General features: G+C 43.4%; 1 protein-coding gene across 1 annotated transcript in view; it reads left to right on the forward strand.

Moving 5' to 3' along the window:
• LOC310782486 (protein NLRC3-like) overlaps positions 1–27440 on the forward strand; it is an 89042-nt gene that overhangs the window by 42549 nt on the left and 19053 nt on the right. The window contains exons 7-10 of the mRNA XM_083643156.1: positions 4390–6178; positions 16472–16636; positions 19331–19504; positions 24682–24855. Of these exons, the coding sequence (XP_083499282.1) occupies positions 4390–6178; positions 16472–16636; positions 19331–19504; positions 24682–24855 (2302 nt within the window). The remainder of the gene's footprint in view (positions 1–4389; positions 6179–16471; positions 16637–19330; positions 19505–24681; positions 24856–27440) is intronic.

Raw genomic sequence — 27440 nt, forward strand, 5'->3', positions numbered from 1 at the left:
AGTATAGAAACACGACCCGTCAGTAGCTCCTCTTCTACTGGCGGGCCCCGTCTTTTACTGGCCTCTTTGGACAACGAGTAATGAAGTGACCCGTCACTCCACAATATAGGCAACAGCCCTCCTTCATGCGGCGAGCCCGCTCCTCCGGTGATAGCCTCGCCGCGCCGATCTGCATGGGCTCATCTGCAGGGAAGATCGGCGTGGGAGACACAACCCGACCAGTTTGCTGTCCCAGGAAACTTCCTCTCCTCTCGCGCCGCCGCTCCCGAATCCGGTTGTCTACCCGGATGGCCAGTTTGATGAGTTCCTCCATATCGTCCTGCTGCTCCCGGGCGGCTAGTTCATCTTTGATTTCTTCAGAAAGGCCTTGCTGATATGCGGTGAGAAGAGAGGGAACGTTCCAGCCGCTCGCTACTGCCAGTGTGCGGAACTTAATTGTGTACTCTGCCACCGTCTCGCTCCCCTGTCTGAGGGCGTACAGCCGTTTCGCTGCCTCCTGGCCTGTCACGGGATGATCAAACACTCTGCGTATTTCTGCAACAAAGTTGTGAAAGTTCTGGCAAGCCGCCGCCTGCTGCTCCCATAAAGCTGTTGCCCAGGCCAGTGGAGGTCCAGACAGGAGCTGTGTGACAAACGAAACTTTAGCCAATTCATTAGAAAATTTCATGGGCTGAGCACTAATGGCAAGTTCACATTGAACCAGAAACTGTCTACATGTTTCTGGGTTGCCTGAATATTTCTCAGGTGGTGGCAGGTTCGGTTCTGAAAGACGAGCGGAGCCGAGTAGCGCACTGGTAGCGGGAGCGGACGGGGTGGAGCTTGGAGCTGCCTGGGTCTGTAGCGCGGCGGTGAGAGTAGCGAGCGTAGTCCTCATCTCCTGCTGGTGAGTGCTGATCTGCTGGATCTGCCGGAGTGAAGGACCTACTCCCGCCATGGACTGGGAGAGGGCTCGTAGATTGGCCTCCAGAGATTGGATCTGGGTCTGTTGTTCGCCCAGCGTTAATGTCTGCATTTGAAATGCGGTGCGCAATTGTTCCATCTCTGCTGGGTCCATTTAAGGGCTGATCCTACTGTAATGCTGTGACTTAGGACCCAGGTGCAGAGATGACAGACACAAGGAGCAGGTTTACGTCTTTTACTGAGACTTTCAGGCATCAAAAACAAACAAGGAATATCGTGAAAAAGGATAACAAAGATAGCCTAAACTGTGTCGGGAGCACAGACGGATAAAGTCACTATTTCCCCAAGGCGCCAGGAGCAGGTACAGTCCAAGGAATCTCTCCGCATAATAATTCCACAAGGAGCCAGGAGTAGGGACAGTCCAAGGAATCTCTCCCATCAGAGGAGAGCAAGGAGAGGCACAGCTTCAGGAAGGTTAGGATCAGCAACAGGTTCTGAAAGCAGAAGTGATTATATAGTGTGCCAACCAGGTGCAGACAATCACAGTGGGATTAGCAGGATTACATCATTGATCACTCATAGGCTGCCTTCTCCCGCTCCTGTTAGTGGCGCGGGAAGATTGTCTAGTACCACGGACAGCATCGGCTTGGCCTCTGCGTGCTTTGGCCGGTTCAGCACGCCGGACAGTTCCTTCCCTATAGCTCGCAGCGGAGCCACCAGGCCGGACTCCGATGGGTGTGTCACTGTGTACCTTCACTCTGTCTGTAGTGTGTGAAACTACAGTCTGTGTACCTTCACTCTGTCTGTAGTGTGTGAAACTACAGTCTGTGTACCTTCACTCTGTCTGTAGTGTGTGAAACTACAGTCTGTGTACCTTCACTCTGTCTGTAGTGTGTGAAACTACAGTCTGTGTACCTTCACTCTGTCTGTAGTGTGTGAAACTACAGTCTGTGTACCTTCACTCTGTCTGTAGTGTGTGAAACTACAGTCTGTGTATCTTCACTCTGTCTGTAGTGTGTGAAACTACAGTCTGTGTACCTTCACTCTGTCTGTAGTGTGTGAAACTACAGTCTGTGTACCTTCACTCTGTCTGTAGTGTGTGACACTACAAACACAGTCAATGTTTCAACATTGTCACATTTCAAACACAGATAACATGTCTGCTCCCCGCACACTTGAGCAGCCTGTCAGCACCAAATCACATGTAATCACAAGAAACAAATTGTACTTTTATCAATAAATGTGATCTAGCAGAGGTAAATGCCAAATATTAACCATATGTGCTGTCTATATTGCATGTATTGAGATAAGTCAACATCTGTTAAGTATTTTTGCACAAGTTTTTATGGCTGTATTGTTTTGAACCCCAATAATGTGTGTGGGTCCACCAGACCCACACACATTAAGTGAGTAACAAAAATGTGAACATCAAACAAGGTTAAGTGTTAAATGTACTCTTTGTTTGCACTTTGGTGTAAATAGCATTAAGCTAAAAAGAATACAAATGAATAATGTAAATAGCCCTAGGTATAATTGCTAATTATATTTGCACATTGCAAAGTTTATACTGTGTTAATGCATATAGAATACTCTCCATCCTGCATTCTGCACGACATCATTACAATATGCGAATAGTCTATGTAAAAAATAAAAATAAAATCAATAATAGGTACATTGAAAGCAAAGGGCACTTTAATAAAGCCTAATGAGCACAAATAAGTACATAAGGCTACATTACATGTTGCTTATATTAGCACTATCTAACATCTTTCCTAAACATATTGAGGACAACTCAACTTTCTTTTTTTCTCAAATGAGCTGTTCATTCAGTTTTAAGACCCTGACAAGCAAAATGCACCAAAAACCTTCTAACTATGTAATTGAGGGTCTTATGTGCCTAATTGTGAGCATCAACAAGTTGTAGACATTAGTTTCAAATCAATTATATATTGTCATGTCCCTGTTTTGCTGAGGCTGGGGTCAGAGTGGGCGGTACTGAGGGCTCATTATGTTCCATCTTTATCCCATCATAAAAATGAATGAATCATAAAGAAGCTCTCAGAGATTTTAAAAATAATGGCTCATTTCCCCAACATTTTGTTCACAAATGTGTTTAAATCCATCTTAGTGAGCACTAATCCATCCACCTGACAGGTGTGTCATATCAAGATGCTAGTGGTGCGTGGGTCAGGGTCCCCCACCAACCTAACTTGTTAAGAGAGCCAGTCCGCGTTAATGCCAAACCAAACCGGCAGTCCGCAAACGGCCAATTTAATGTAATCACACACACATGCACGCATGCGTGCGCGCGCAAGCGAGCAAACAAACAAACAAACAAACAATGCATTCTTCGCATCTTAACGGTAAACGATAAGCCTGACGTTTAGGCATACGATCTTTGAATATGAGCGTCTCTCTGTCGCTCTCAGTCTGGTCTGGATGAGAGCAGACACAGCTGTTCATCCATGTCATTAAGGAGTTAATTCTGTGTCATCATCAATACAAACTCTAAATATTGGTCTTTCTTCAATTAGCCTAATCCAAAAGTTCTTCAAAAGGATAGACGAAACAGTCATTATTTCCGATATCTTTTAATTTTGTTCATACTGTACTGCACTGCTCTCAATTGTATTAACACAAAACTGCGGTGCAATGTTTGCTTGCTGTGTGTGTGTGTGTGTGTGTGTGTGTGTGTGTGTGTTAGGGCTGTGAATCTTCACTGGCCTCAAGATTCGATTCGATTACGATTCAGAGGGCTACGATTCGATTCGATACCGATTATCGATGCATCTCGATGCATCTTAAATCGATGCATCACTTTTTTCCGCAATACATGATTTATTTTTTCTCACTTTCTTTTTTCTCACTGTGTGGCTACTTTTAAAATAAAAGTGCATTTGGAATTGCATTGTATTATGATCCATAATTAAAATAAACAACTGCATGTACTTCCATTATATTTTATTTGATTCTCTCTTTTTTTTTTTTTTTATAATCGATTTTTGACATTTGTGAATCGATGCAGAATCGTGCACATCCGCATTGCGATGCATCTTATAATCGATTATATTTGACACCCCTAGTGTGTGTGCGTGTGTGTGTGACAGAGAGCGTTAGTCTGCTTGTTTTGCTGCTGTAAGTTATTTAATAATGCTGCTTTGTCACTTTCGGACCCGCCCACAATATTTTCCTAATTTGCCAACCCAGACCGCCCGTGGGGCCCAGCGGGATATGGGCGCTCGCTCGTGCATCACTACAAGATGCAGATTAAACTGCATGATTATAGTACAGGTGTGTCTTGGGCTGGTCAGCTCTGAAACTCCTGGTTGAGTAATAAATCATTCTACAACAGCTACCTTATAGCTTACACATGTCAGGACCTGCTTGTCCATCCACCAGCAATGAGCTGAATAGAGTCCATCGAGTTGGGAATGTGTAAATTATCATTACTCTTTAATCCCCTCACATTGATTTCATCTGTTCTTTCAGAACTTCTTGCTGCGTGTCAACCTCAACACAAATCCAAACTGAAGGAGAAGTTTCAGTTTGTGCGTGAGGGGATGGCTGAAGCAGGAACGTCATTTCTGAATCAGTTCTACACAACACTTTACCTCACAGAAGGAAGGAGTCAACAGGTCATTCGTGAACATGAGGTCAGAGAGATTGAAGCAGCATCCAGAAACCAAAGATCAGAAACACAAATCAAATGTGAAGACATCTTCAAACCCTTACATGGAAAAAATAAAAAAAGTAAACCGACCAGAACATTGATGACAATGGGAGTGGCTGGCATTGGGAAAACAGTCTTAACACAGAAGTTCACTCTGGACTGGGCTGAAGGCAAAGCCAACCAGGATATACAGTTCATATTTCCATTCACTTTCCGAGAGCTGAATCTGCAGAAAGATAAAAAGTTCAGCTTGGTGGAACTTATTCATTGCTTCTTTCCTGAGACCAAAGAAGCAGGAATCTGCAGGTTTGACAAGTTCCAGGTTATGTTAATCTTTGATGGTCTGGATGAGTGTCGACTTCCTCTAGACTTCAAGAACAACGAAATCCTGACTGATGTCACAGAGTCAACCTCAATGGACGTGCTGCTGACAAACCTCATCAGGGGGAAACTGCTTCCCGCTGCTCACCGCTGGATAACCACACGACCTGCAGCAGCCAATCAGATCCCTCCTGAGTATGTTGACGTGGTGACAGAGGTGAGAGGCTTCACTGAAGAACAAAAGAAGCAGTACTTCAAGAAGAAATTTAGAGATGAGGAGCAGGCCAGCAGAATCATCTCCCACATCAAGTCTTCACGAACCCTCCACATCATGTGCTACATCCCAGTCTTCTGCTGGATCACTGCTACAGTTGTGGACCATCTGTTGAAAACCAGTGAGACAAGAAAGATGCCCAAGACCCTGACTGAGATGTACATCCACTTCCTGTTGGTTCAGTCCAAACGGGGGAAAGTCAAGTATCAAGAGATAACTGAGGAGGAGACCAGGGAGATGATGCTCTCTCTGGCAAAACTGGCTTTTGAGCAGCTGAATAAAGACAACCTGATCTTCTATGAAGCAGACCTGACAGAGTGTGGCATTGATATCACAGCAGCCTCAAAGTACTCTGGAGTGTTCACACAGATCTTTAAAGAGGAGTCTGGGCTGTACATGGTCGGGGAAAAGATGTTCTGCTTTGTCCATCTGAGCATTCAGGAGTTTCTGGCTGCTGTCTACATGTTCCACTGTTACACAATCAGGGATGAGGAGGTACTGGACACATTCCTGGGAGAAGGTTGTGGTATATCTGAAGACAGTGAACAATCCCTGTATGTCTTCCTGCAGACAGCCATGGACAAATCCCTGCAGAGTAAAAATGGCCACCTGGACCTCTTTGTCCGCTTCCTTCATGGCCTCTCACTGGAGTCCAGCCAGAATCTCTTACGAGGCCTCCTGGGTCAGACAGAGAGCAGACCAGAAAGCATCCAGAGAGCCATCAGCAACCTGAAGGAGATGGCCATCTCCAATACCTCTACTGACAGATGCATCAACATCTTCCACTGTTTGACAGAGATGAATGACCAATCAGTACATGAGCAGATCCAACAGTTCCTGAAGTCAGAGAACAGGGAACAGGATGCAGTCTCTGAGATGCACTGCTCAGCTCTGGCCTACATGCTAGAGATGTCAGAGGAGGTTCTGGATGTGTTGAACCTGGAGGCCTACAACATATTAGTGGAGAGACGACTGAGACTGATCCCAGCTGTGAGGAACTGCAGGAAGGCTCGGTTAGTCCTGATGTGATACCAACAGTATAGAACAGTGTAGAGCCACCTTCAACCCTGACACCATCAGAATGACATTAAACATCTATAGTTCCTCAAACATACACATAACTGTCGCTCTACACAGCAGGTACACAGTGTTGGGCGTAACATGTTACAAAGTAATGTGTCACTATAATCACATTACACATTACTTTTTCGAGTAACAGTGTAAAGTTGTTACTGTTCCAGGTAAAGTTTCACATTCCACTTACTGATCTAACCGATCGATTGTTTCTTGTGTTTCATTCAAGTTCAAGTTCAAGTTTATTAATTGTCGGAAAAGGGTGATTTGTGTTTCAGCAAACATAAAAACCACATTCTTTAGTCTAGTTCAACTCTTTTTTAGTGTAATATCGATGAAAGATTCTGTCTTCCCCTGTCAGAAATATCAGAATTACAGAGAGCAACATGAATAAGACAAAGTGGAAAATACGACTCGGAAAGTTGGAATTTAAAGACCACATTAATCCAAGTGGCGCGAGGGTCAGTGACGTATCAGACTGAAAACAGATATTGCCTGAGATGAAAGAGAGTTAAGATGTGGTTTGACACTTCTGGGCACTGGAGTTGGCATTGGCCAATCCTAGCATGTTCCGCCCCCAAATCGAACGTGTTTTGCCGCTACATGTGGTGAAGCTGAAATCTAAGGCCATGTGTTCACCAAAGTGTTTTTCCCCCCAGCTCAAAACGCCAGGTGCTCATCTGAAAAAGCCCAGCTGAAAGCACTTATCAGTGCTTTAGAGGTTCAGCATTGTTGTTGTTGTTGTTTTAGTTTTTTGCCAGCTCAGTAGCCTGTACTACGAAGCTAGTTTAATGCCTTATCCGAGTAAGTTTGAGTTTAAACCTGGTTTAGCCGTACTACAAAGCAAGTTAACTTTCAATCACCATGGCAACTGACGCTGCAAAGCTAACCTGGTCGCGACCAGGTTAGCTTCAGAGGATAAGATCAAAATCCATGACAGACCCATATAATCGGCTCTCTGGAGTCACTCACCGTTCATATAAGATCGCCATATGAAAAATAGATTGCAGTCAACTGAGAATATAACAAGAAAAACATTTGTGGCTCTGTAGGCTACATAATTAAATTAAGCCTACTTACCACTTTATGTCTTAACAGCTCAACGATGCGTGGAGAAATATGATCACTATTAATCACCGCGGCGCATATCATGAATGGACCCTCAAATGGAGTGAGGGTGATATTCTCCTACATGCCAGAAAAGCCTATAGGCCTACATATAATATAGATATGGGATAAATATGGATAGCCCCAATACTAAATATGCAGGCTATTCTTGCATCTTTCAGCTGGAACTGTGTCCTGTAGGCTGTATGCCAATATATGAGCAAAAATAGGCTAGTTTTTTATCAATGATAACTATGCCCGCATCGTCTTAATTCAGTTCAGCAGTTTTCTCTTTTATAGTAGGCTATTAGGCTTTATACTAGGCTATTTTATATATGAATTATTCGATCAGTGCAACCACACACATGAGTGATAGAGATCATTATTCATTGAGCATGCGTTTCTAAATCTATGGTCTAAATAGGCTTACAGATTGTGGAAATGTATAGACTGAGATTACACATTTACATTTGTTGCTGCTGTATCAATGTATGCAGCTGTATCAGACAGAAATCGCTGATCAAAGTAAATCAAATGACTGATGTGAATACAAGCTGCTGCTTTAGACAGCCCTTCAGCAGACTATCCAACGCGGATTTTCATTCTGACATTAAATCGCGGATACATTAAATATCCGCAAAAATCTCTGATCACACTGTGGCTGCGCTGAATGAGGAAATGGGTGTGGAAATGGGTGTGGGCGTGGATCAACTCAGCTGTTCATAATGTGATTGGCTAACGCACCTCTTTCGCGTGGACGCGCGCCTGTGCACGAGCGAAAAACGTGCGCGTGCACAGGCAGATCCCAGGTCCACTTACCTAGTAAAAAACCAGCGTCGTAGTATCAGTTAACTAGATAGCTTTGATCCTGTTTAGTCAAACCAGATCAAAGGGACTTATCGCGGATCTGTTAAACTAGTTTCGTAGTACAGGGCTCAGATGCTTTGGTTGCTATGATACAGAATATCCACTGAAGTAAAATGTCGGCACAAAGTAGAGCAGCATACTTACTCTGTAGATGAAGGGAAGGCTGGAGCATGTAGGGAGAGATGATGGACCCGCCATGAGATTTTGTGGGCGAGGAAACATCTCGGTGAGGAGCTACCATTGTTTGGTTCAAGCTAAACTAAGCTGTAATTTACTGAATGTAACATAGCACAGAGATATACATTTAGCTGCTGTAGCTTTTGTGCTGTGCTATGTTACGTGCAGTAAATTGCAGCTGATAAGCGGTGGCATTCATGCCTGCCTGTGCGATGACAAGCGCAGCGTTTTACCCAAAGTTGAAAATTTTTCAACTCAGCGACCAGAAAAACAGCCAAACGTGAACGCGCTCAGTGAAGAATAGACCCTCAGCGCCTCATCCTGCTACTGGTGTTTACAGCATAGTAAATATGTGGCACTCCCATTGCAAACAATACGCTGGCCTCAGGGGGAAAAACACTTTGGTGGACACATGAGCGATCTGCTCGTAACTGTGCTCTTCCTTAGAATATGTCTGATGCATTTCCATCTCCTCGTCCTTATCTGTGTGCTGACATTTTTTATGCCAGCAATCCTCTGAACTTCATTGCTCATTCGTATTGGCCAGTATATCTTTAGTATCCTTCTTAGGCAGCTGTGTACAAATACATCAAGACGATGTTCATCGGGGGCGCCAGAGAGCAGGCTATGGAGTAGACGTGTTTGTTGAGGCTCCGCAGAACTTTCAATTAAAAGACGACTAAATAGGCACTTTTTTTCACGGAACATAGCCTTATCTTACATTTTATGTTCTGTTAAACGTTTTTTGACGGTTTGGACTGAGAACGCATGTCTGGCAAGAGGAAGACAAGAAGTCGCACAGCTAAACAAACTCTGCGGCCTAGTGTCCCCAGCTCATCCACAGAGCAGCGCGAGCAGATATCCGCCTCGTCAGAAACAACGACAACAATGGCGGACGCGGCAGCATTAGCCACAGATGCTTCCTTCCGACAAGAGTTGCTCGCCGCGCTACGTGAAGATATCGGAGGAATAGTCAAGTCCGAGATTAGAAGTGTACTGGAGCAGGAGATGGCGGGGTTCAGAACCGATATAAACGCTGTAAAGACTGCACTGCAATCCTATCAGAGCTCGGCTGCTAAAGAGTTAGCCACGCTGAAAAGCACTACCAGTGGGATGGAGGCGAGCCTGTCAACGTGCACAGATGACATTAGCACTCTACAACGTGAAGTGGCGCAACTCAAAGCCCAATCGGAATCACTGCAAAACAAATGTGAAGATCTAGAAGCGAGGTCAAGGAGAAATAACATCAGGATCGTGGGAGTACCAGAGAGCCATGCCAGCACAACTACTGCTGTATCAGCGCTGCTTCAGAAGGCGTTCAACCTAACCGAGGCTCCAGCGCTGGACAGGTCTCACCGCTCGCTATTACCTGCACCCAGGCAGGGCGATCATCCACGCGTCATTGTGGCTCGTCTGCACTACTTCCAGGATTGTGCCAACATCCTTCGCCTAGCAAGAGAGAAGCAACGGATCAAAATGGACGGAATGACCATTACAGTCTACCCTGATTACACGGCGCGAGTGGCCAAAGCTCGAGCGGGATACAACGGGGTGAGACAGCAGCTTCGGGGGCTGGAGGGAGTCCGATATGGCATCCTCTACCCGGCCCGCCTTCGCCTCACGCATGACAACCGAGAGCGGATCTTCTCTACACCAGAAGAGGCTCAGAATTACATCACAAAGAACATTGCAGCTGCTTCCAGAACGAAATTACTGTTGTGTTCCTAACATGAAGCCTTAAGACTGAGCCAGTGCCTTCCAAGAGTTGTTTCACAGACTTCCAACGTGAGTGGCCGCATAGGTCTGTTTTCTCCATCTCAGGTAACACGTAACTCGTAATAACTGATGCTACTTTACTGTATGGCACTTACAGTTAATGTTAGTAGGCTATCTCTAGAGTGCTTTATACTGCCAGTTCTATGTTACGTTCCAGTATTGTGCCTTATATCAATCTTCGTTTTTGTCTCGGTTATTTTAATTGATTGTATTCTGTTTGTTTTTGTTGTTTTTTAACTGCCTTTTTATTAGTCATTTTCTTTCGTGTGTGTGTGTGTGTGTGTGTGTGTATGTGTGTACGTGGGCGTGGGCGTGTGCGCCCCTGTGTCGGGGGGAGGGTGTGGGTGTATCTGTATATATGCGTGTAAACAGTGAAACGGGCTAGCGAATTATGTGCGAACATCACTGCTGCTGATATTACTATCATCGTTATTACTGCTGTCCCCCTCCTATGACTCTCTCCCCGTGTGAGTGTGTGTGTGTGTGTGTGTGTGAGAGAGTGTGAGTGTGTGTGTGTGTGTGTGTGTGTGTGTGTGTGTGTGTGTGTAAACAAGGTGAATGGGCTTGCGAACTATGTGAGTATTGTTATTATTATTGATATTACTGTCGTTATTATTATTATTAATATTATTTTATTATTATTATTATTATTTATTTTATTTTTATTTTTATTTTTATTTATTTTTACTAACTACCATTTCATGTGCCAATAGTGTTTTATGAATCTTGTTCTGGGGGCCTTTAGTGTAGAGCTAAGTGGTAACCCTTTTATGCTGGGATTGAGCCTCACATTAGGAGGGGCTAGTGCGACCTGGGAGTTCAGAACGGGTCAGCATAGGGAACCAAGGCCAATATTTCTTTCTATTTGTATCCTTTACTTTTTGCCTAGTGGTCAAAAACTACATGTCTGTACACGCTTTCCAACATGACATATCATGATAAGGGCTTATACTGTATCTGTAGCCATCCAACTGGCTGTGCAATTGTATCCTTTAATGATGTATCAGGTTAATGGCTAGTGTTCCAGGTTTAGGCTCAATCAGATTCATTAGTTGGAACATTAAGGGAATACAGCATCCTATTAAGCGCAGCAGGGTTTTCACACACCTGAAGTCACTAGCTCCGGACATAATGTATCTACAGGAGACTCATCTTCGCGATACGGAGCATACCAAGCTAAAGAAAGGCTGGATTGAACAGATATTCCATTCCAATTATGGGGACAGATCAAGAGGGGCAGCGATATTAATAAGAAAGGGTGTCCCATTTACGCCAACCAATGTAATATCAGATTGTAATGGCCGATTTGTTATTGTAGCAGGAAAGTTATATGGCAATTTAGTTGCTCTTGTCAATGTGTATGGTCCCAACTGGGATAACCCTCAATTCTTCTCTCGTCTCATAGAAAAACTTCCCGATCCTAACTCACATCTGTTAATACTAGGAGGAGACTTCAACTGTACTATACAGCCAGCCCTAGATAAATCCAACACCAGACAAAGTAAAATTATATCCAAATCGAGTGCGTTGATTAAGTCGATCATGCAATCATACAAATTGTTCGATCCTTGGAGACACTCCAATCCCACCGCCAAACAATTTTCTTTTTTTTTCGCCAGTTCACCTCTCGTACTCAAGAGTTGATTTTTTCTTAGTGGATCACATGACCATCTCTCTCGTGATTAACAGCGAATACCACAGCATAGTGATATCTGATCACTGCCCTGTCCAACTGGATTTGACATTTCCAAACAGTCCCCCGCCTCAGCGCTCTTGGCAACTTGATCCTTTATTACTAACACATAACTCATTCAAAAAATACATTTCTGACCAGATCGACTTTTATTTAACGGTTAATAGCACACCTGGCATGTCATATATTACCATATGGGAGTCACTTAAAGCATACCTCAGGGGACAGATAATTTCTTTTGCATCTCATAGAAAAAAAGAACGAAATAAGCGCCTAATGGAACTAACCCAACAAATATTAAATATTGATAATAGATTAGCCCATGACAATACATCTGAACTGTTCAAAGAACGACTATTGCTACAAACAGAATTCGATAACCTTTCCATAAAACAAACAGAAAGATTAGTATTTAAAACAAAACAAGTATATTATGAACACAGCGAAAAGGCAGGGAAACTGCTGTGCCACCAACTCAAGCAAGCAGCGACACGTAACGCAATCCCTGAAATTCGCACCACACCAGATTCAACCTCCACGCACCCTCAAATCATAAATGACCAGTTTAAATCATATTATACCAAACTTTACACATCACAAGCCTCTGCGAGTACTACTGAAATCAAAACTTTTTTAGACTGCCTAGAACTACCACAAATTAATGAAGAGGATCAAACCGCACTTGATGCCCCCATAACAACAGAATAAATTACACAGGCAATAAGTACCATGCAGAGTGGAAAGGCACCCGGCCCGGACGGGTTCCCTACTGAATTCTATAAGTTATTTTCATCCAAATTGTCACCCTTTCTGTGTTTATTGTTTAACGAAATTATCTCTGAGGGAAAGCTACCTCCCACCATGACTCAGGCAACCATATCAGTGCTATTGAAGAAAGACAAAGACCCCCTAGACTGTGGTTCCTACCGCCCTATCAGCCTTCTGTGTTGCGATTATAAAATTCTCACGAAGGCTTTGTCACATCGCCTTGAAACTGTAATACCGAACATCATCGATCCCGACCAAACAGGGTTCATACCAGGGAGACAATCATTCTACAACATGCGCCGTTTGTTTAATATTCTCTATTCGTCACACTCATCTAGTCAGCCAGAGGTCGTGCTTTCTCTCGACGCAGAGAAAGCTTTCGACCGAGTAGAGTGGAAGTATTTATTCATGGTGCTAGACGCATTTGGGTTTGGTCCAACTTTCACTTCATGGGTTAAAGTATTATACACTTCGCCAACAGCTTCAGTGCGTACAAACTCTATCCGGTCCAATTATTTCACACTACACAGGGGGACACGGCAGGGGTGCTGTATTTCACCGTTTCTATTCGATCTAGCTATCGAACCACTTGCCGTAGCTCTGAGAATGCAACAGAACATTTCAGGGGTCACTAGGCACCAAGTAACACATAAGGTTTCACTATACGCAGATGATCTCCTACTGTACATATCCAAGCCAACAGAATAAATTCCTAAGCTCATACATACATTACAACAGTTCGGGAAACTATCAGGCTACAAACTAAATTTCTCAAAAAGTTTACTTTTCCCCATAAACCAATTGGCGACATCCATCGATTACAGCAGCTTCCCATTTAAATTAGAGCACAAATCCTTCTTATACCTGGGTATAAATGTTACTCGATCATACAAGGAACTTTACGACCACAACTTTAAATTGTTACTTGATCGCACCAAACAAGATTTCCAAAGATGGGCGGCGCTCCCGGTTACGTTGGCAGGTCGGGTAAACACCATTAACTCATTGAGTGCCAATGACGACAGCTGTCGTCAATTCAAATACTGACGTAGAGTGCCAAAGACGACGATTGTCGTCAATTGCGTTTTTTGACGGGGGGGGGGGGGTCCATCGAAGCCAGATCTATGTCCTGTAACATTTTGGGACATGTTGAATGTCTATAACCTATTTTACCGAGCCATTAGGTGGCGACAGTGCTCTCCAGATGACAGAAGTGTCAGGAATACAGCTTGACAAAGCCGTGATCAAAGACAAACCGCGCTCATGCTGCAGACAGAGCCATCATGTAGATGGCTCTGGGCTGCTTGCCAACAGCAATCAATCCACGCACACAACTGCAGCTCCTCTGCCTGTCTGTCTGTCTGCATAGTTTCTTCACACGAGTACCCACCAGAAAGGCAGCACCCAACGCCGAAGGGCCAACCCTTACCTGCAGTCGCGTTGGGCATTTCCTCATTGCTGCTGTGAGCTGCCAGGAGCCGCGCGGCGCAAAAACAGAGGCTCCGAATAGACTTTGTGCGTGTGGGGAGGAGTTGGCAGCTGACTCGGGGAGAGGCGGGGAGAGGGGGGGGCAGGGGGGTGGGGCGCGCATGCACCACAGAACTAAACCAGGTCACATCATCAGAAAATATTAGCTAGAGTGAGTGAATGTGCTTGAAATAATGCATTTCACAAAAGGCTGAATATCTCAGCTTCCTGATAGAAAAGCATATTTTTGCTGTTTTTGACCTATCTTCTCCGGCTGATAACTAAAGAACGGAAAATGGTATCAATAAACTTTTTTTTGCTGATGATACAATAGAGTCTCCTTGTTCTTTTTGCGTGTTCGGTGTTTACATAGTAATATCACACAATATTCTGTGGGCCTCGAGAAATCACTGAAAACGCTCTGAAACTCTGGCACTGGGAGCGTCCGTTCTCCAAAAGTGGCTGGCACTCAATGAGTTAAGATGACAATACTACCACGTTTCTTATATTTATTCCAGATGATCCCTATTTTACTAACCAAGTCCTGGTTCAGACACCTTCATCTGGGGCAATTCCCCCCCACGAATAAAAAGAGCCTGTTTGGAAATGCCTAAACGCATGGGGGGACTGGGTCTACCAAACTTCTTATTTTATTACTGGGCAGCAAATATTACCAAATTAAATTATTGGATCTCAATGTACGAAACCAAAGAAGGACCAGCCTGGGCTTCAATGGAAGTTGCATCTAAGTCGTCACCTTCACTCATCACTACACTATGTTGCCCTTTGCCTCTCGGTTTAAGTCTTCAAACCCTCAGCCCAACTATTAGGAACTCCATCAAAATATGGTGTCAATTCAGGAAACATTTTAATTTCAGTCAGGCGAGTACTTTTCTCCCACTAGTTAACAACCATTTGTTCCTCCCATCCCAGATCGACACCATTTTCGAATCATCTTGGTATAGGAATGGGCTGGTATTTGTCAATGACTTCTATGTTAAAGGCACATTCGCTTCATTTGAACACCTGCAGGAAAATCACGATATTCCGAAGAATCATTTTTTCAGATACTTGCAGGTGCGTAGTTTTGTGAAGAAACACTTTCAATTTCCTACCTTGCCACCTAAAACTGTAGTAGATATTATATTAGAATCCTATCCATATGGGAAAGGGAGGGTATCTCAAATATATAAGACAATACTGAATATTAGCCCCCCTTCAAGAGATCATGTTAAGCTGGCGTGGGAGGAAGACTTGGAACTCACACTCTCTGATGAGACGTGGGAACATAGCCTAGAACGTATACACACCACTTCGCTCTGCATAAGGCATAGTCTCATCCAATTCAAAGTTGTGCATCGACTACATTTCTCAAATGAGAGACTGTCCAAAATATACCCTGGCACCAGCTCTGAGTGTCCGAGATGTCATCATAGCCCAGCTACATTAGGTCATATGTTCTGGGCGTGTACTTTACTAGAGAATTTCTGGACGAGAATTTTTGAGGCAATATCTTACATTTGTGGTGAAACAGTAGACCCCGGTCCCACTGTCGCTGTCTTTGGAGTGTTTCCAATTGAAAAATGTTCTGCTCTCCAGGCAAATGCTACAGCTTTTGTATCACTGCTGGCCCGAAGGCTGATCCTCCTGCAGTGGAAGTCAGATAAACCTCCGTCTTTCAAACAATGGGTTAAGGAAGTGCTTTCTATAATCCCATTAGAGAAGTTGAGGTACAATCGAAGCAACTCACGAGATAAATATGTCAAAACTTGGGCCCCTTTCATAGAATTTGTTGAAAGTATATCCCTCTCTTGATAAAATCTTTTCTCATACCATGACACCATTGTATACAGGAGCCAGCCAGTTGGATTCAATAATCAATAATGGATTCAATAATGTTGTAAATCGTTCAAGCACCTAAAGTAATGTACTGTACATGTATGAATGTATACCTGCTGTAACTAGACCACTGATTTTCCTTTTTCCTTTCTCTTCTTTTTTGTATTCACCCCACCAAGGCCTTGGGGTGGGAGGGTGGGGGGGGGGGGGGGTTTATATCTTTGTATAACTGAAAAAGGATAAATAAAGTGTTGGAAAAAAAAAAGACGATGTTCATCAGCTAACATCATCTTCCATGTCTCACATCCATATAAGAGTACTGAGATCACAGGAATGCTTTCATATAATTACATTTATGTATTATTTTGTTTCTGTTTATATTACATTTGGGAACATTTCAAATTATATATTATTGGTATGCTAGTCTCAGCTCTGCTTTGATAATCAAATTTTTTCATTAAATCTGTAAACAGACTTTCTGGCTGTGAACTCTAGACTAGAGAACTCAGCTCTGAAGTCCAACTCCTCCTTTATTCAGATTTAGGCACTGCGACTTGTCAAATACTCATTATGAAGTCGTGGCCTCAGCTCTGAAGTCCGACCCCTCCCACCTGAGAGAGCTGGACCTGAGTAACAACAACGTGAACCTGAAGCTTCTCTCTGCTGGACTGAAGAGTCCACACTGCAGACTGGAGACTCTCAGGTCAGACATCATATTTAATCATTTGCTGATGTGAATATGAATATTGTAATTTGAGGATGTCTGAGTCTGTCCATCTGAAATCAGACAGGATCTGCTTTTAGAGGCTTAGATCTCAAATTATCCTCGTGTTGTTTTCACACAATCCTTTTGTATTCAGATGAATATGATGTTTTATAATATTCCCATAGTTTTAAAGACCCTGGCAAGCAAAATGCACCACGACCTTCCAACTATGTAATTTAGGTCATATGCCTAATTGTGAGCATCAAAAAGGTGTAGACATTAGTTTCAACCCAAATCCTAAATACTGCTACTTCCCTGTTTTTACTGTTTGCTGAGGCGGGGTTGGAGTGGGCGGTACTTATGGCTCATTATGTTCCATTTTTATCCTGTCATAAAAATGAATCAACTGCTTTGTTCCTCTCTCTTGTCGAGGCTCTGACCAAAACAGATGCTGAATTTGAAAAGAGGGTTTTTCCTCTGAGATTAAGTTAGTTTTATGTTGGATCCCGGTACGGGATGGGTTAGCACCCCAGCCTGGCTCTCTCGTGAGGGAGAAATCCACAAACGCTACGGATTAGCCTCCTGAAAAGCTGTATAAAGATCGGCGCGGCCTGGGGTCCTTCAGGCTAGAGCGAGGTGCTCACCGCAGGCGAATGACGTGCAGCGCACAGGCCTCCTAGAGGCATCCTCTTTGTCTATGGTGCGGCATAGTAGGATTGCCTTTTGGAGGTCTGGTGAGATGAAGGAGGAGCGCGGCCGGGAGAAACCCACAGAGCCTTAGCCCTCCATGCACCGAAGGGTCTTTCAATGCTGCGGTGTAGCACTAGCTCTATTGCAGCGGATTGGGCATGATCAACCCTTCCGTTGGCAACGCTGCAGACAGAGTAGGAAGGCTGATCCGTGAGCGGCTGCTTCTGGGACGCGAGTCGGGGTCTTAATCGGCCTCGGCTGGGTCTACTGGGCGAGGGTGTATGATGTTCGATAGACCCGAAACACCTTACGACCCCAGGTAACATCACTGATGACGCGTCCCAGCGCATGCTGAAGCATTGTATTTTCAACCTTGAAGAGAAATTCACTGAATATTATCCAAACTAAATGTAGCTTCGTTTTTGCTGCTCTCACTTCTGCTCAAGCACTCATAGCTCTCTCCTCCTTTTAGCAACTTCTCACTAACCACAGTGGTTACCTGCTTTTGAGATCTGCACTTAGTTTGCTTCTCTCTCTCTCTCTCCATCTCTCTTCACACGTCCCCATCCAAGTGACTCCAGAGACTAAACTGAACTATACTCGCCCGTGGTGTCCGCCCAAATGTGCGTCCTCTCGGGACTGATACTGTCCGTGTTCTCGTGCAGACTTGTAGTTACCAGTTTCGTAGTCTCTCCCCAGACTCAAATATTATGCTGAATCGCTGCACTCCACTTCACAGCCACTGCTGGGGTTTGAGGGCGCGTCTAGGGGGGTAAAATTGAATGAGTGACAGGTCGTAGCACCAATGAGAGAGCGGTTCGAAAAATGGGCTGCGCCTCCCATGCCGTCACTGATCGCAAAGTCGTTACTGATTGGTGAAGACTGAATCCACCACTGGCCAATCACTGGCCAAGTGAAGGGTTCACATCCGACCCCAGAGAGAGATCTGCAGGATGCAGTAATGTAGTGTATTCATTCTATCTCTACCACAGACCACAGGTTCCAACGCCGTTAAGGCACACATACCATGAAGCAGCTTAATATTAAAAATAACAATCTTTATTATTCAAGAAAAATGCATAGCTTAATGATTTGATTAAGCTTTCAGCATAACTCTCGCCAAAAGAAAACCAGAGAGACCAGAAACCAGAAAGAAAATATATTTAAACCCACCAGCTACACAGCCTGTATGCTGTACCTGCTCAAAGAACCCTATAATATAAAGCACACATAGACATCCATTAACCAACATACCAGATATTTGCACAGCAAACCACCCTCCCCCAAAATACCAACAACACATTGCATGCACCTTATACAGGCGGTCCACCGGCACACACCAAAAAGGAAGGCCAGACGCCTCTCTGACACTGGGCCTGCTCTCCTATGAAGAGATTAATTCATTAATTTATCAGTCTGCAATGCCGGACAATGACGCACCAACGCAACGTAACACACAGCATTACCCCAAATACAGCACGTGCTGTCACCATCAGCCTGCTACTGCTAAACACATGCATGCAGCTGGAGTAAATCGGGGCAGCGTGTGTTACCCACGCTGCAAGTGGGGTCCCCAGCCCTTCGTGGAGGCGACCAAGCCCAGTCTCACAGCCGCAGACCAGGTGCCTCTTATTACCTAATCATGCTCCTTCACTCTGATACACTTCCAGAGAAACTGCCATCTGAAAATATTGTCCCAATAAAAAAGTGGATCCTGGAACTTAACTAAACCCTTTACTTATTTTAAACTATTTTGCATCCAGGGCCCAAACTGCAGATTTACTCATCTGGTTGGTTACAGAATGTGTCCAAGTAAAATGGACCAATCCTGAGACAGAGGTGTGACAGCCTGTCTGCTTTCACATGGAAAGACTCTATAAGGCCGACATGATACTGATCCACACTGACAACATGCTAAAGTCCATTGGTTTATGAAACACTGGATTTTTGAAAGCTTTCAGGAATATTTTATTTTATAGCTTTGCTTTATTCTTTATTCAGATTGAGTGGCTGCAGTTTGTCAGTGACTCACTGTGAAGTCCTGGTCTCAGCTCTGAAGTCCAACCCCACCTATCTGAGAGAACTGGACCTGACTAACAACAACTTGCAGGATGCAGGACTAAAGCTGCTCTCTGATTTACTGGAGAGTCCACACTGCAGACTGGAGACTCTCAGGTAAAATCACTTTAAAGTGTTTCTCACATGATTTCACACATTTCTCCAAACTAAGGTCCATTCTCTCAAAACAAGATTCCTGGATCTGCAAAGGTCAACCTGCAGGTTTTACATGAGGATTTGAGTTTTATTGATCAAGCTTCATATACACAGCAGTGAGAGAGAAGATCATCCATGTAAGGGTTAATGCATGACTGGGTGTCCATAATAAGTGCATTATAATTAAGTGCACATTATAAGTGCCTTAACCCGCTTATACCATGGTCACATGCCAAAGAAACAAGAAATAATTAAACCATCAATTTAGATTTTCCTATAGTTTTGCCATCAAAATTTTAAGTTTTTCATAAGCCATAACTATGTTCCCCTCATAACACATGGGCAACCAACTAAGCTGGAACAACCAGCTTACCATGCAATTAAAAGGTTGTTCACTGCTCCAGCAAATAGGACGGACCTTGGGTACCAGTTAGCAACGGGACATAATATAGTCCACTCAGCTCATCACAGAAGCCTTTGGCTCAGAGCCAGAAAGCCAGAAAGCCTAAGGCTCTTTCAAACACAGATCACGCAAAATTGTAGTTTGGGAAGCCCGTAAAGCCTGGCAGCCTCGCCACAGAAATTGCTTTCACACAGAGCCAAGCAGCGCGGCCACATTCCCGTGCTGCTGTGTACTTTCAGGTGAAATCCCCTCCTCCCGGATTGAAAGGCGAGCGGAGGGATTTCCAGCTCCTCCTAGCCCAAATTAATATTTTCATAGGTTAGTGTAGCCTGGCTACTTACTGTATGATGAACGAATTCATTCAACAACAATAGCCTACTTCCCTCCTTCTCCTAGTCCGCTGAGCTGGGAGGATAGGTGCACTCGCATGGTGGGCGGACTCGCCAAAACGGGCTCCGCCGCCGCACTCGCATGGTGGGTGGGCAGATCGATATGGTGTCCTACTAAAATTGAAACGATACACGACCGCCCGCATATCAAACAGCTGCAGTCTGCATAACGTTCGTCGGGGGGAATAGTATAGGCTATAAATGCACTGACATGACTACTTAACATTAGTAGTTTTTGTAAGGGAATGCACAGAGCTGATTTTGAGGGGGAATATCATCAGACCAACTCGCCACAGACAGCTATAGCCCTCTGAAGCTTATTATTATATCCGTAATCCGTTAATTTTACCTAATGTCAACATCGTTTGAGCATAAAGCCTAACCGCACGGAGCATTCCTCCTGGCGTCCCTGCAGTCATGATTGTATAGGCTACTTTTTTTACTTTCACTCCTGCACTTTCTTGATACATGAGGTGATTTCCCCTGTAATTTTTTTATGAATGAGCTGACCATTCGCACCTTTTCCGGCTCGCTGCGACGACGCTTTCAAATGGAGGCGGGTTGCCAGGTAACCCGGCGCTGTGACTACCTACCGTCGCGGGACAAAAGGCGTAAAACAATTATCCACCAAAGCGCGTTCACGACTTTCACATCGGATGCGCGAATCCTATTTTCCGTGCATTTTTCGGCTTTCAAGGCCGGTGTGAAAGAGCCTCTAGTAACTTTCAAAGTCAATATTATTGTGTATGGTTGACAAACAATAAATATAGTTTACACTATATTTAACAACAAGACAGGCTAGATTGTAAGTGACCATAAAACATTTAACTTGGAGCAAGAACAAAAAATGAAAAGCATGATTTTGTTTTTAAATTAATGCAAACTTTCTTCTGGGGCTGGCGACGTCACAGTCGTTGAGCTCTATAGTCCCCAATCAAAAAAGAAAAGAAAAATCACAAACGATAAGGTACAGTATAGGGGTTCAGTAGTAAGTCATTTATAAGCTATTAGTTAAAGGACGGCTTTCCCGTGGGGAATATGAATATATATTAAATCTCACGCCCCTAAGGTTTTCGAATCCGTTGAAATTTTTGAAATTGGTTGTTCACAGCCTGAGCTATCAACCAAAATCCACTCTGTGTGGGGTGGGGGCTGGTGGGGGGGAGGGGCGGGTGCGGGGAGCCGAAATCCTACAGTTCCCACAATGCACTGGGCTCGCGTGGCCTTCGTTTTCACGCCCACCCCTCAGGCATTTGGCTGATATCAAACTCCAGTAGGTGGCGGTAATGCACATATATGTTTGCCAACCGCCATAAAACTCAAAGAAGAAGAAGAAGGCTTCGACATAAAAACATTAGGAGAAGAAGAATAAAATAAATAAAAAAATTGCCTCCAAATTGCACCAAATTTAAACGATAGTATATATGTCGGGATATGTCTTCATAAAAAAAAATTCATGCATTTTAAGGCATTTTCCTAGGAGTTAGGAGCATCTGATGTTGTAACTATTTCATGTAAAAATGTGTAAAAAAGGGTACATTGCTCAGCGTTGATTTTCTAACTTCAACGCACCTTCTACTAGATGTAAAATTTGACGAGCTTTCCAATGCCGCCAGTCCTGTGTCTGTACGTGCTTCCGTTCCCGAGATATGGTTCTTTGCAAGGAGCTATGGAAGCTAACATTAGCTAGCCTAGGCTAGGCGGTGAAAAAAGATGGCTGCCTTTTGTTTTGGTACAAGAGCTGTGAAGGGGCGTGGAGGACCTCTAGAGGCGGGACCATGGCGGCACACCCCCACAACACTTGTAGTTCATAGGTGCTCGACTTCCGCAAGTCTGGACTTGACGCCCGACGCGTTTTATGTCAGAGCGTCAAGAAAATAATGTGAGAGATGGTTGATAGCTCAGGCTGTGAACAACCAATTTCAAAAATTTCAACGGATTCGAAAACCTTAGGGGCGTGAGATTTAATATATATTCATATTCAACACGGGAAAGCCGTCCTTTAATGATGAAGTCATCATTTACAAAACATTAATATACATTTGTAGATAAATATGTAAACATCACAAATGTGTTGTAAGTCATCTATAAACGCTTAGTAAATCATCAAATGATCATAAATAAATGATTAGTACATGATTAATAAGCAATTAGTCAATATATTATGGATCACTTGTAAGTAATTCAAAGTTTTTATATTCCAACTATCTGTTCTGTCAGTATGTCATCACTATACATATTTGTTAATCATGAACAAATGATGAACAAATCATTAGTAAATGATCCATATACTGTATAATTTGTTGATGTATCATTAATTACATAGGTAGCCTGTTAAAAGCCTCAAAATAATTATGATCAGTGTTACTGTACCAGACCTGCTAGTGAAGCTCCTCCCATGCAGGTGAACATCAGCTAACGCAGTGTAACCGTACCGTAACTGCACCAGCTAAGACCTGTTAGTGAAGCTCCTCCCATGCAGGTGAACAGAGGCTAATGCATTGTAACTGTACCCTAACTGCACCAGCTATGGCCGGTTAATGAATTTCCTCCCATGCAGGTGAACAGGGGCTATATGCAGTGTTACTGTATGTTAACTGTACCAGCTATGACCTGTTAGTGAAGCTCCGCCCATGCAGGTGAACAGGGGCTATATGCATTGTAACTGTACCGTAACTGTACCAGCTATGACCTGTTAGTGAAGCTCCTCCCATGCAGGTGAACAGGGGTTAATGCAGTGTTACTGTATGTTAACTGTATCAGCTATGAGCTGATAGTGAAGCTCCTCCCATGCAGGTGATCAGGGGCTATTGACTCAATGTGTCTCCAGGCCAACAGAAGCAGTCAGCACTTAGAAGCACTGCAGCACAAACTACAACATATTTCTCAACTGTAATTAATTGTGTAAATCATTTAAAAGTCATTTACAAGTCTTTCTGTATCCCCTAATCTAAAGTGTAAAGAATTCATCACACATAAATGTGTTGCATACCATTTGTAGATAACGGTGAGCCTGTTAGAATTCAAAATCCTTGCTACCAACACTTAACTAGCATAATACCCTATTGTACAGTCAACCTAGTGACATCATCTAGCAGCAATCTAGCTGGCGAAAAGGTGAAATGTTATTCATATGAGTACATGAGTCATGATCAAATGCAGAAACCAGCATCTAGCTTACAGCGTTCATGCAAAATGGATTGTTTTGTTGTTAATTTTTATTTAATTGGCGGACTTACTGTTGACGAATGGTTGGAAGAAGAGATAAACAAACAAGCTGGTGGTTTCATCTGCCAGCATCAGGCTAGGACGGTAACATATCAGAATGAAAATATGGCCTGTCTGAGATGAAAGAGGGTTGAGAGGCTTGCCATAGCGTGTCTGTCGATGATTTGATTTGACAGTTCTGGGCACTGGAGTTAGCATTGGCCAATCCTGGCATGTTCCACCCCCAAATCGAGTGTGTGCTGGCGCTAAGCGAATGGGTTCTGGGACAACCAGGCTCTCTGGCGTGAGCCACTTACGTTAACTTTAGGAGCAGTGCGGTAAATACAATATTCCTGGAATGTGAGTTTAGCGAACCAGTTACATGCCCTATGCCTTCTACATCAAATTAAGTTATTAGTTAGTTTTATTTTCTGTGTTACATACTTATTGGTCAAGTTATTAGTTTGTTTATGGGCTAGAAATTCTGTGGGGTTACAAGCAATATAGCCTGCAGAATTTTGGCCGCTACTGTTCTCTGCTAAACAGACCGGCCGGTGGAGTGATATTTTAGTGATGAGGGCGAACGGCTAGGTGTGCTGTTATGCTCATTTGAGAACGGTCCTTGACCAATCAGATTGCTTGGTCGGAACTACATGTTGTATAATAACCCTTAAGAGCATGTCAAATTCCCTCCATGTGAAGCGTTTTTGCAGACCACCATGGAAACTAAGTGGAATATTGATTTAACTAAAGTTACGTCAAACTCTACAGTGAAGGAAGTGATGAAATGTTGAATCCATAAAAAGCTTCATGAGTAGAACTAGAAAACTAGGTCCAGGTTGAAAATGACCAAAATTATATTTTAAGAGAGAAACTCTGCTGTGAGCAATATTACTGAAAATTATCAAGCTGCTTTTATTTTGAAATCGAACTGAGATAATTATTAATATTGTTTCATCACCCAGCATTACAAACTATACATCACTGAAGAAAATACAACAATATGCGATGTGTGTGTTTGTGTGTGTGTGTGTGTGCGTGTGTGTGTGTGTGTGTGTGCGTGTGTGTATGTGTGTGTGTGTGTGTGTGTGTGTGTGTGCATGTATGTGTGCGTGCGTGCGTGTGTGTGTGATGTCTAGGCTGTCAGGGTGTCTGCTCACAGAGGAAGGCTGTGCTTCTCTGGCCTCAGCTCTGAGCTCCAACCCCTCCCATCTGAGAGAGCTGGACCTGAGCTACAATCATCCAGGAGCCTCAGGAGTGAAGCTGCTCTCTGCTGGACTGGAGGATCCACACTGGAGACTGGAGACTCTCAGGTATGGAGGCACCGTATGCTAGAAGGCTGAGAGTCACACACATTTTCTCTGTTACACTGAGAAGATGAGGAATATGTCTAACAGCAGTTATGACTGATGCTGTCTGGAAACTCATTCATATTCAAGGTTAAATAAATCTCCATGTTTCCATCATCAAATATAATCTTGTTGTAGCCCAGCTAATGCCTATGTAATCAGGGAAGGGCCCTGAATTCTTTAAATCAATAAATCAATAATATATAGGTAATGTTATCTTGTTTCCCTTTTACCTATAAACTTTTCTTTGTCTCGAGTCACTATATTCACCACTAATTAAGTGCAACTCAAAATATGAGGCTATATTACTGGATCCTCTAAACAATAAAATATTGCAATAAAATAAGTGTATCACCTTTTATAAAGTGACATGAATATCTCCCTTCTATATGTCAGTACCGGTAATAAAAGGAATTCAACCAGCAAACATCACACTGGAATCAGTTTTAAAAATAGATGAGATTTGATTATTTACTTTTGTAAAATGTAAAAATAAAATATAAACAAATGAAATAATATTCAATCTCTTTTAGATTAGTTTGCTTTGCTTTCAATAATTCAATAAACAACAAAATACTCTTCAAGTGACACACCAACAATTCAAATGTAACTTAAGTCACACCAAAAGTCAGTAGGCCCACTCTCACCAAGCACGCGCACACACACACCAAAAGCCAGCAGATATTAAAACTTCAAATAAACCCCCAGTTGCAGGCCTGATGCGACGCTTGGGAGCGGAGAGGCCCAAAACGATTGGGCTGCTTCACTCAGAAGAGCAATCAAATAAAAGTAACGTTATGGAACCTTGTAGGGCTGGGTGATAAAATGATAACATTAGCAATATATATTGAGATAGAGACGTCATCAATACAATAAAAAAATGGTTTGATAGAGCGCTTCCCTCTGCTCCGTGGCTCATACAGCCAATCATGTACCTTGTTACTAAAAGTGACACGGAAACAGCCAAACAGCATGTTTGGTCTCACCTAGCACCACACCACCATGTGAAACAACATAGTGGGAGAAGATGTGGAGGAATTAATTGTCAATAAAAGGGACACCGAAAGCAGAACACCGTCTGTAAACATTACAAAGAATTTGATGTGAGTGAGTTTCAATTCATGTTAATATAGATTGACAACGTGTTAACATGTGTTCTATTAATAACGTTACCATCACGAGCCCGCAGTTTTCTGCGCCCGGGACATTAACGTTAATGTTAGACACCAATTTCACAAATACGGACGTCTGCAATGTTACTTGAAAATAAGGTGGTTCAAAATGAAGTGGTTAAATGCAACCTTTTTCTTCTAATTTTTTTTTTTATTCATAAAAACAGATAATTAAAATTACCAATAACGAAACGAAACCCACATAGGTTAAGCCAAAACCACGCCCTGTGCCCGCCTACGCAGCAGTCAAGTGCCGGGATTGGCCAGGAGCAAGTCTTTTGTCTTCTTTTGACAGCTCGAATCTCCCACACCACAAACACTGCACGGCACGCAGCCCAGCGATTTCATGAACCAACTGAATTGCTCTTGATAGCGGACATTGAAATGAATTATGGTCACATACCTTCCTTACTGTAATAACGCTAATGAAAACGTAATACAAGCTTTTAATACATTTCCCACACCACAAACACTGCGCCCAGCCCAGCGATTTTATTAACCAAATTGCTCTTGATAGCGGACATTGAAAATAAATTACTGTAATTTATGTACTGTAATTGTACTGTAATATATATATATATATATATATACTTCCCCCCCCCCCCCCCCGATTTTTTATCCCATTTTTATCCCCCATTAGTGCTAATTAATTAATTTATCCTGGTTCCTACTCCACCCTCTGCCGCTCTGGGCAGAGCCGAAACTGGCTACATGCTTCCTCCAAGACATGGGCAGTTAGCCAGCCGCTTCTTTTCACCTGACAGGGTAAGCTTCACCGGTAGGACATAGCACGTGGGAGGTTCACGCTATTCCAACCAGTTCCCCTCCCTCTGAACAGGTGCCCTTAACGACCAGAGGAGGAACCACATTAGCAACCAGGATATTGCATGTTTTTGGTGAAGGGGGTTCCTATATGAAGGAAACCCCCGGGAGGCACGGGGAGAACATGCAAACTCCACACAGAAAGGCCCTTTTGACGACCCCACCCGGGCGGTGGGCACTCGAGGACATGCGGACGGGCACGCATTCCTTCAGCGTTCACAGCATCCCAGGTGGGAATCGAACCCAGGACCTTCGAGCTGTGAGGCGACAGCGCTTATCACTGCACCACCGTAACCCCCCAAATTACTGTAATATATTAACGCTAATGAAAACGTAACACAAGCTTTTTGACACACAATCGATTTTTAAACATTTATTTCAAAACATCATTGTAAAATTCAGGGCTTCAAAGCTTCAATAACAGAGCTCAGCTGACAGTTGAACTTGCAAATGAAAAATATAGAAAATATAAAATTAAAAATACAATAGGCTACAGCACATAGGCCTAGCTTCTTCTTTTTTGGCACAGCTATTCATTCCCCCCAGTCCAGCCGT

The sequence above is a fragment of the Poromitra crassiceps genome, assembly GCF_964638095.1.
Source record: "Poromitra crassiceps genome assembly, chromosome: 9".
NCBI lineage: Eukaryota > Metazoa > Chordata > Actinopteri > Beryciformes > Melamphaidae > Poromitra > Poromitra crassiceps.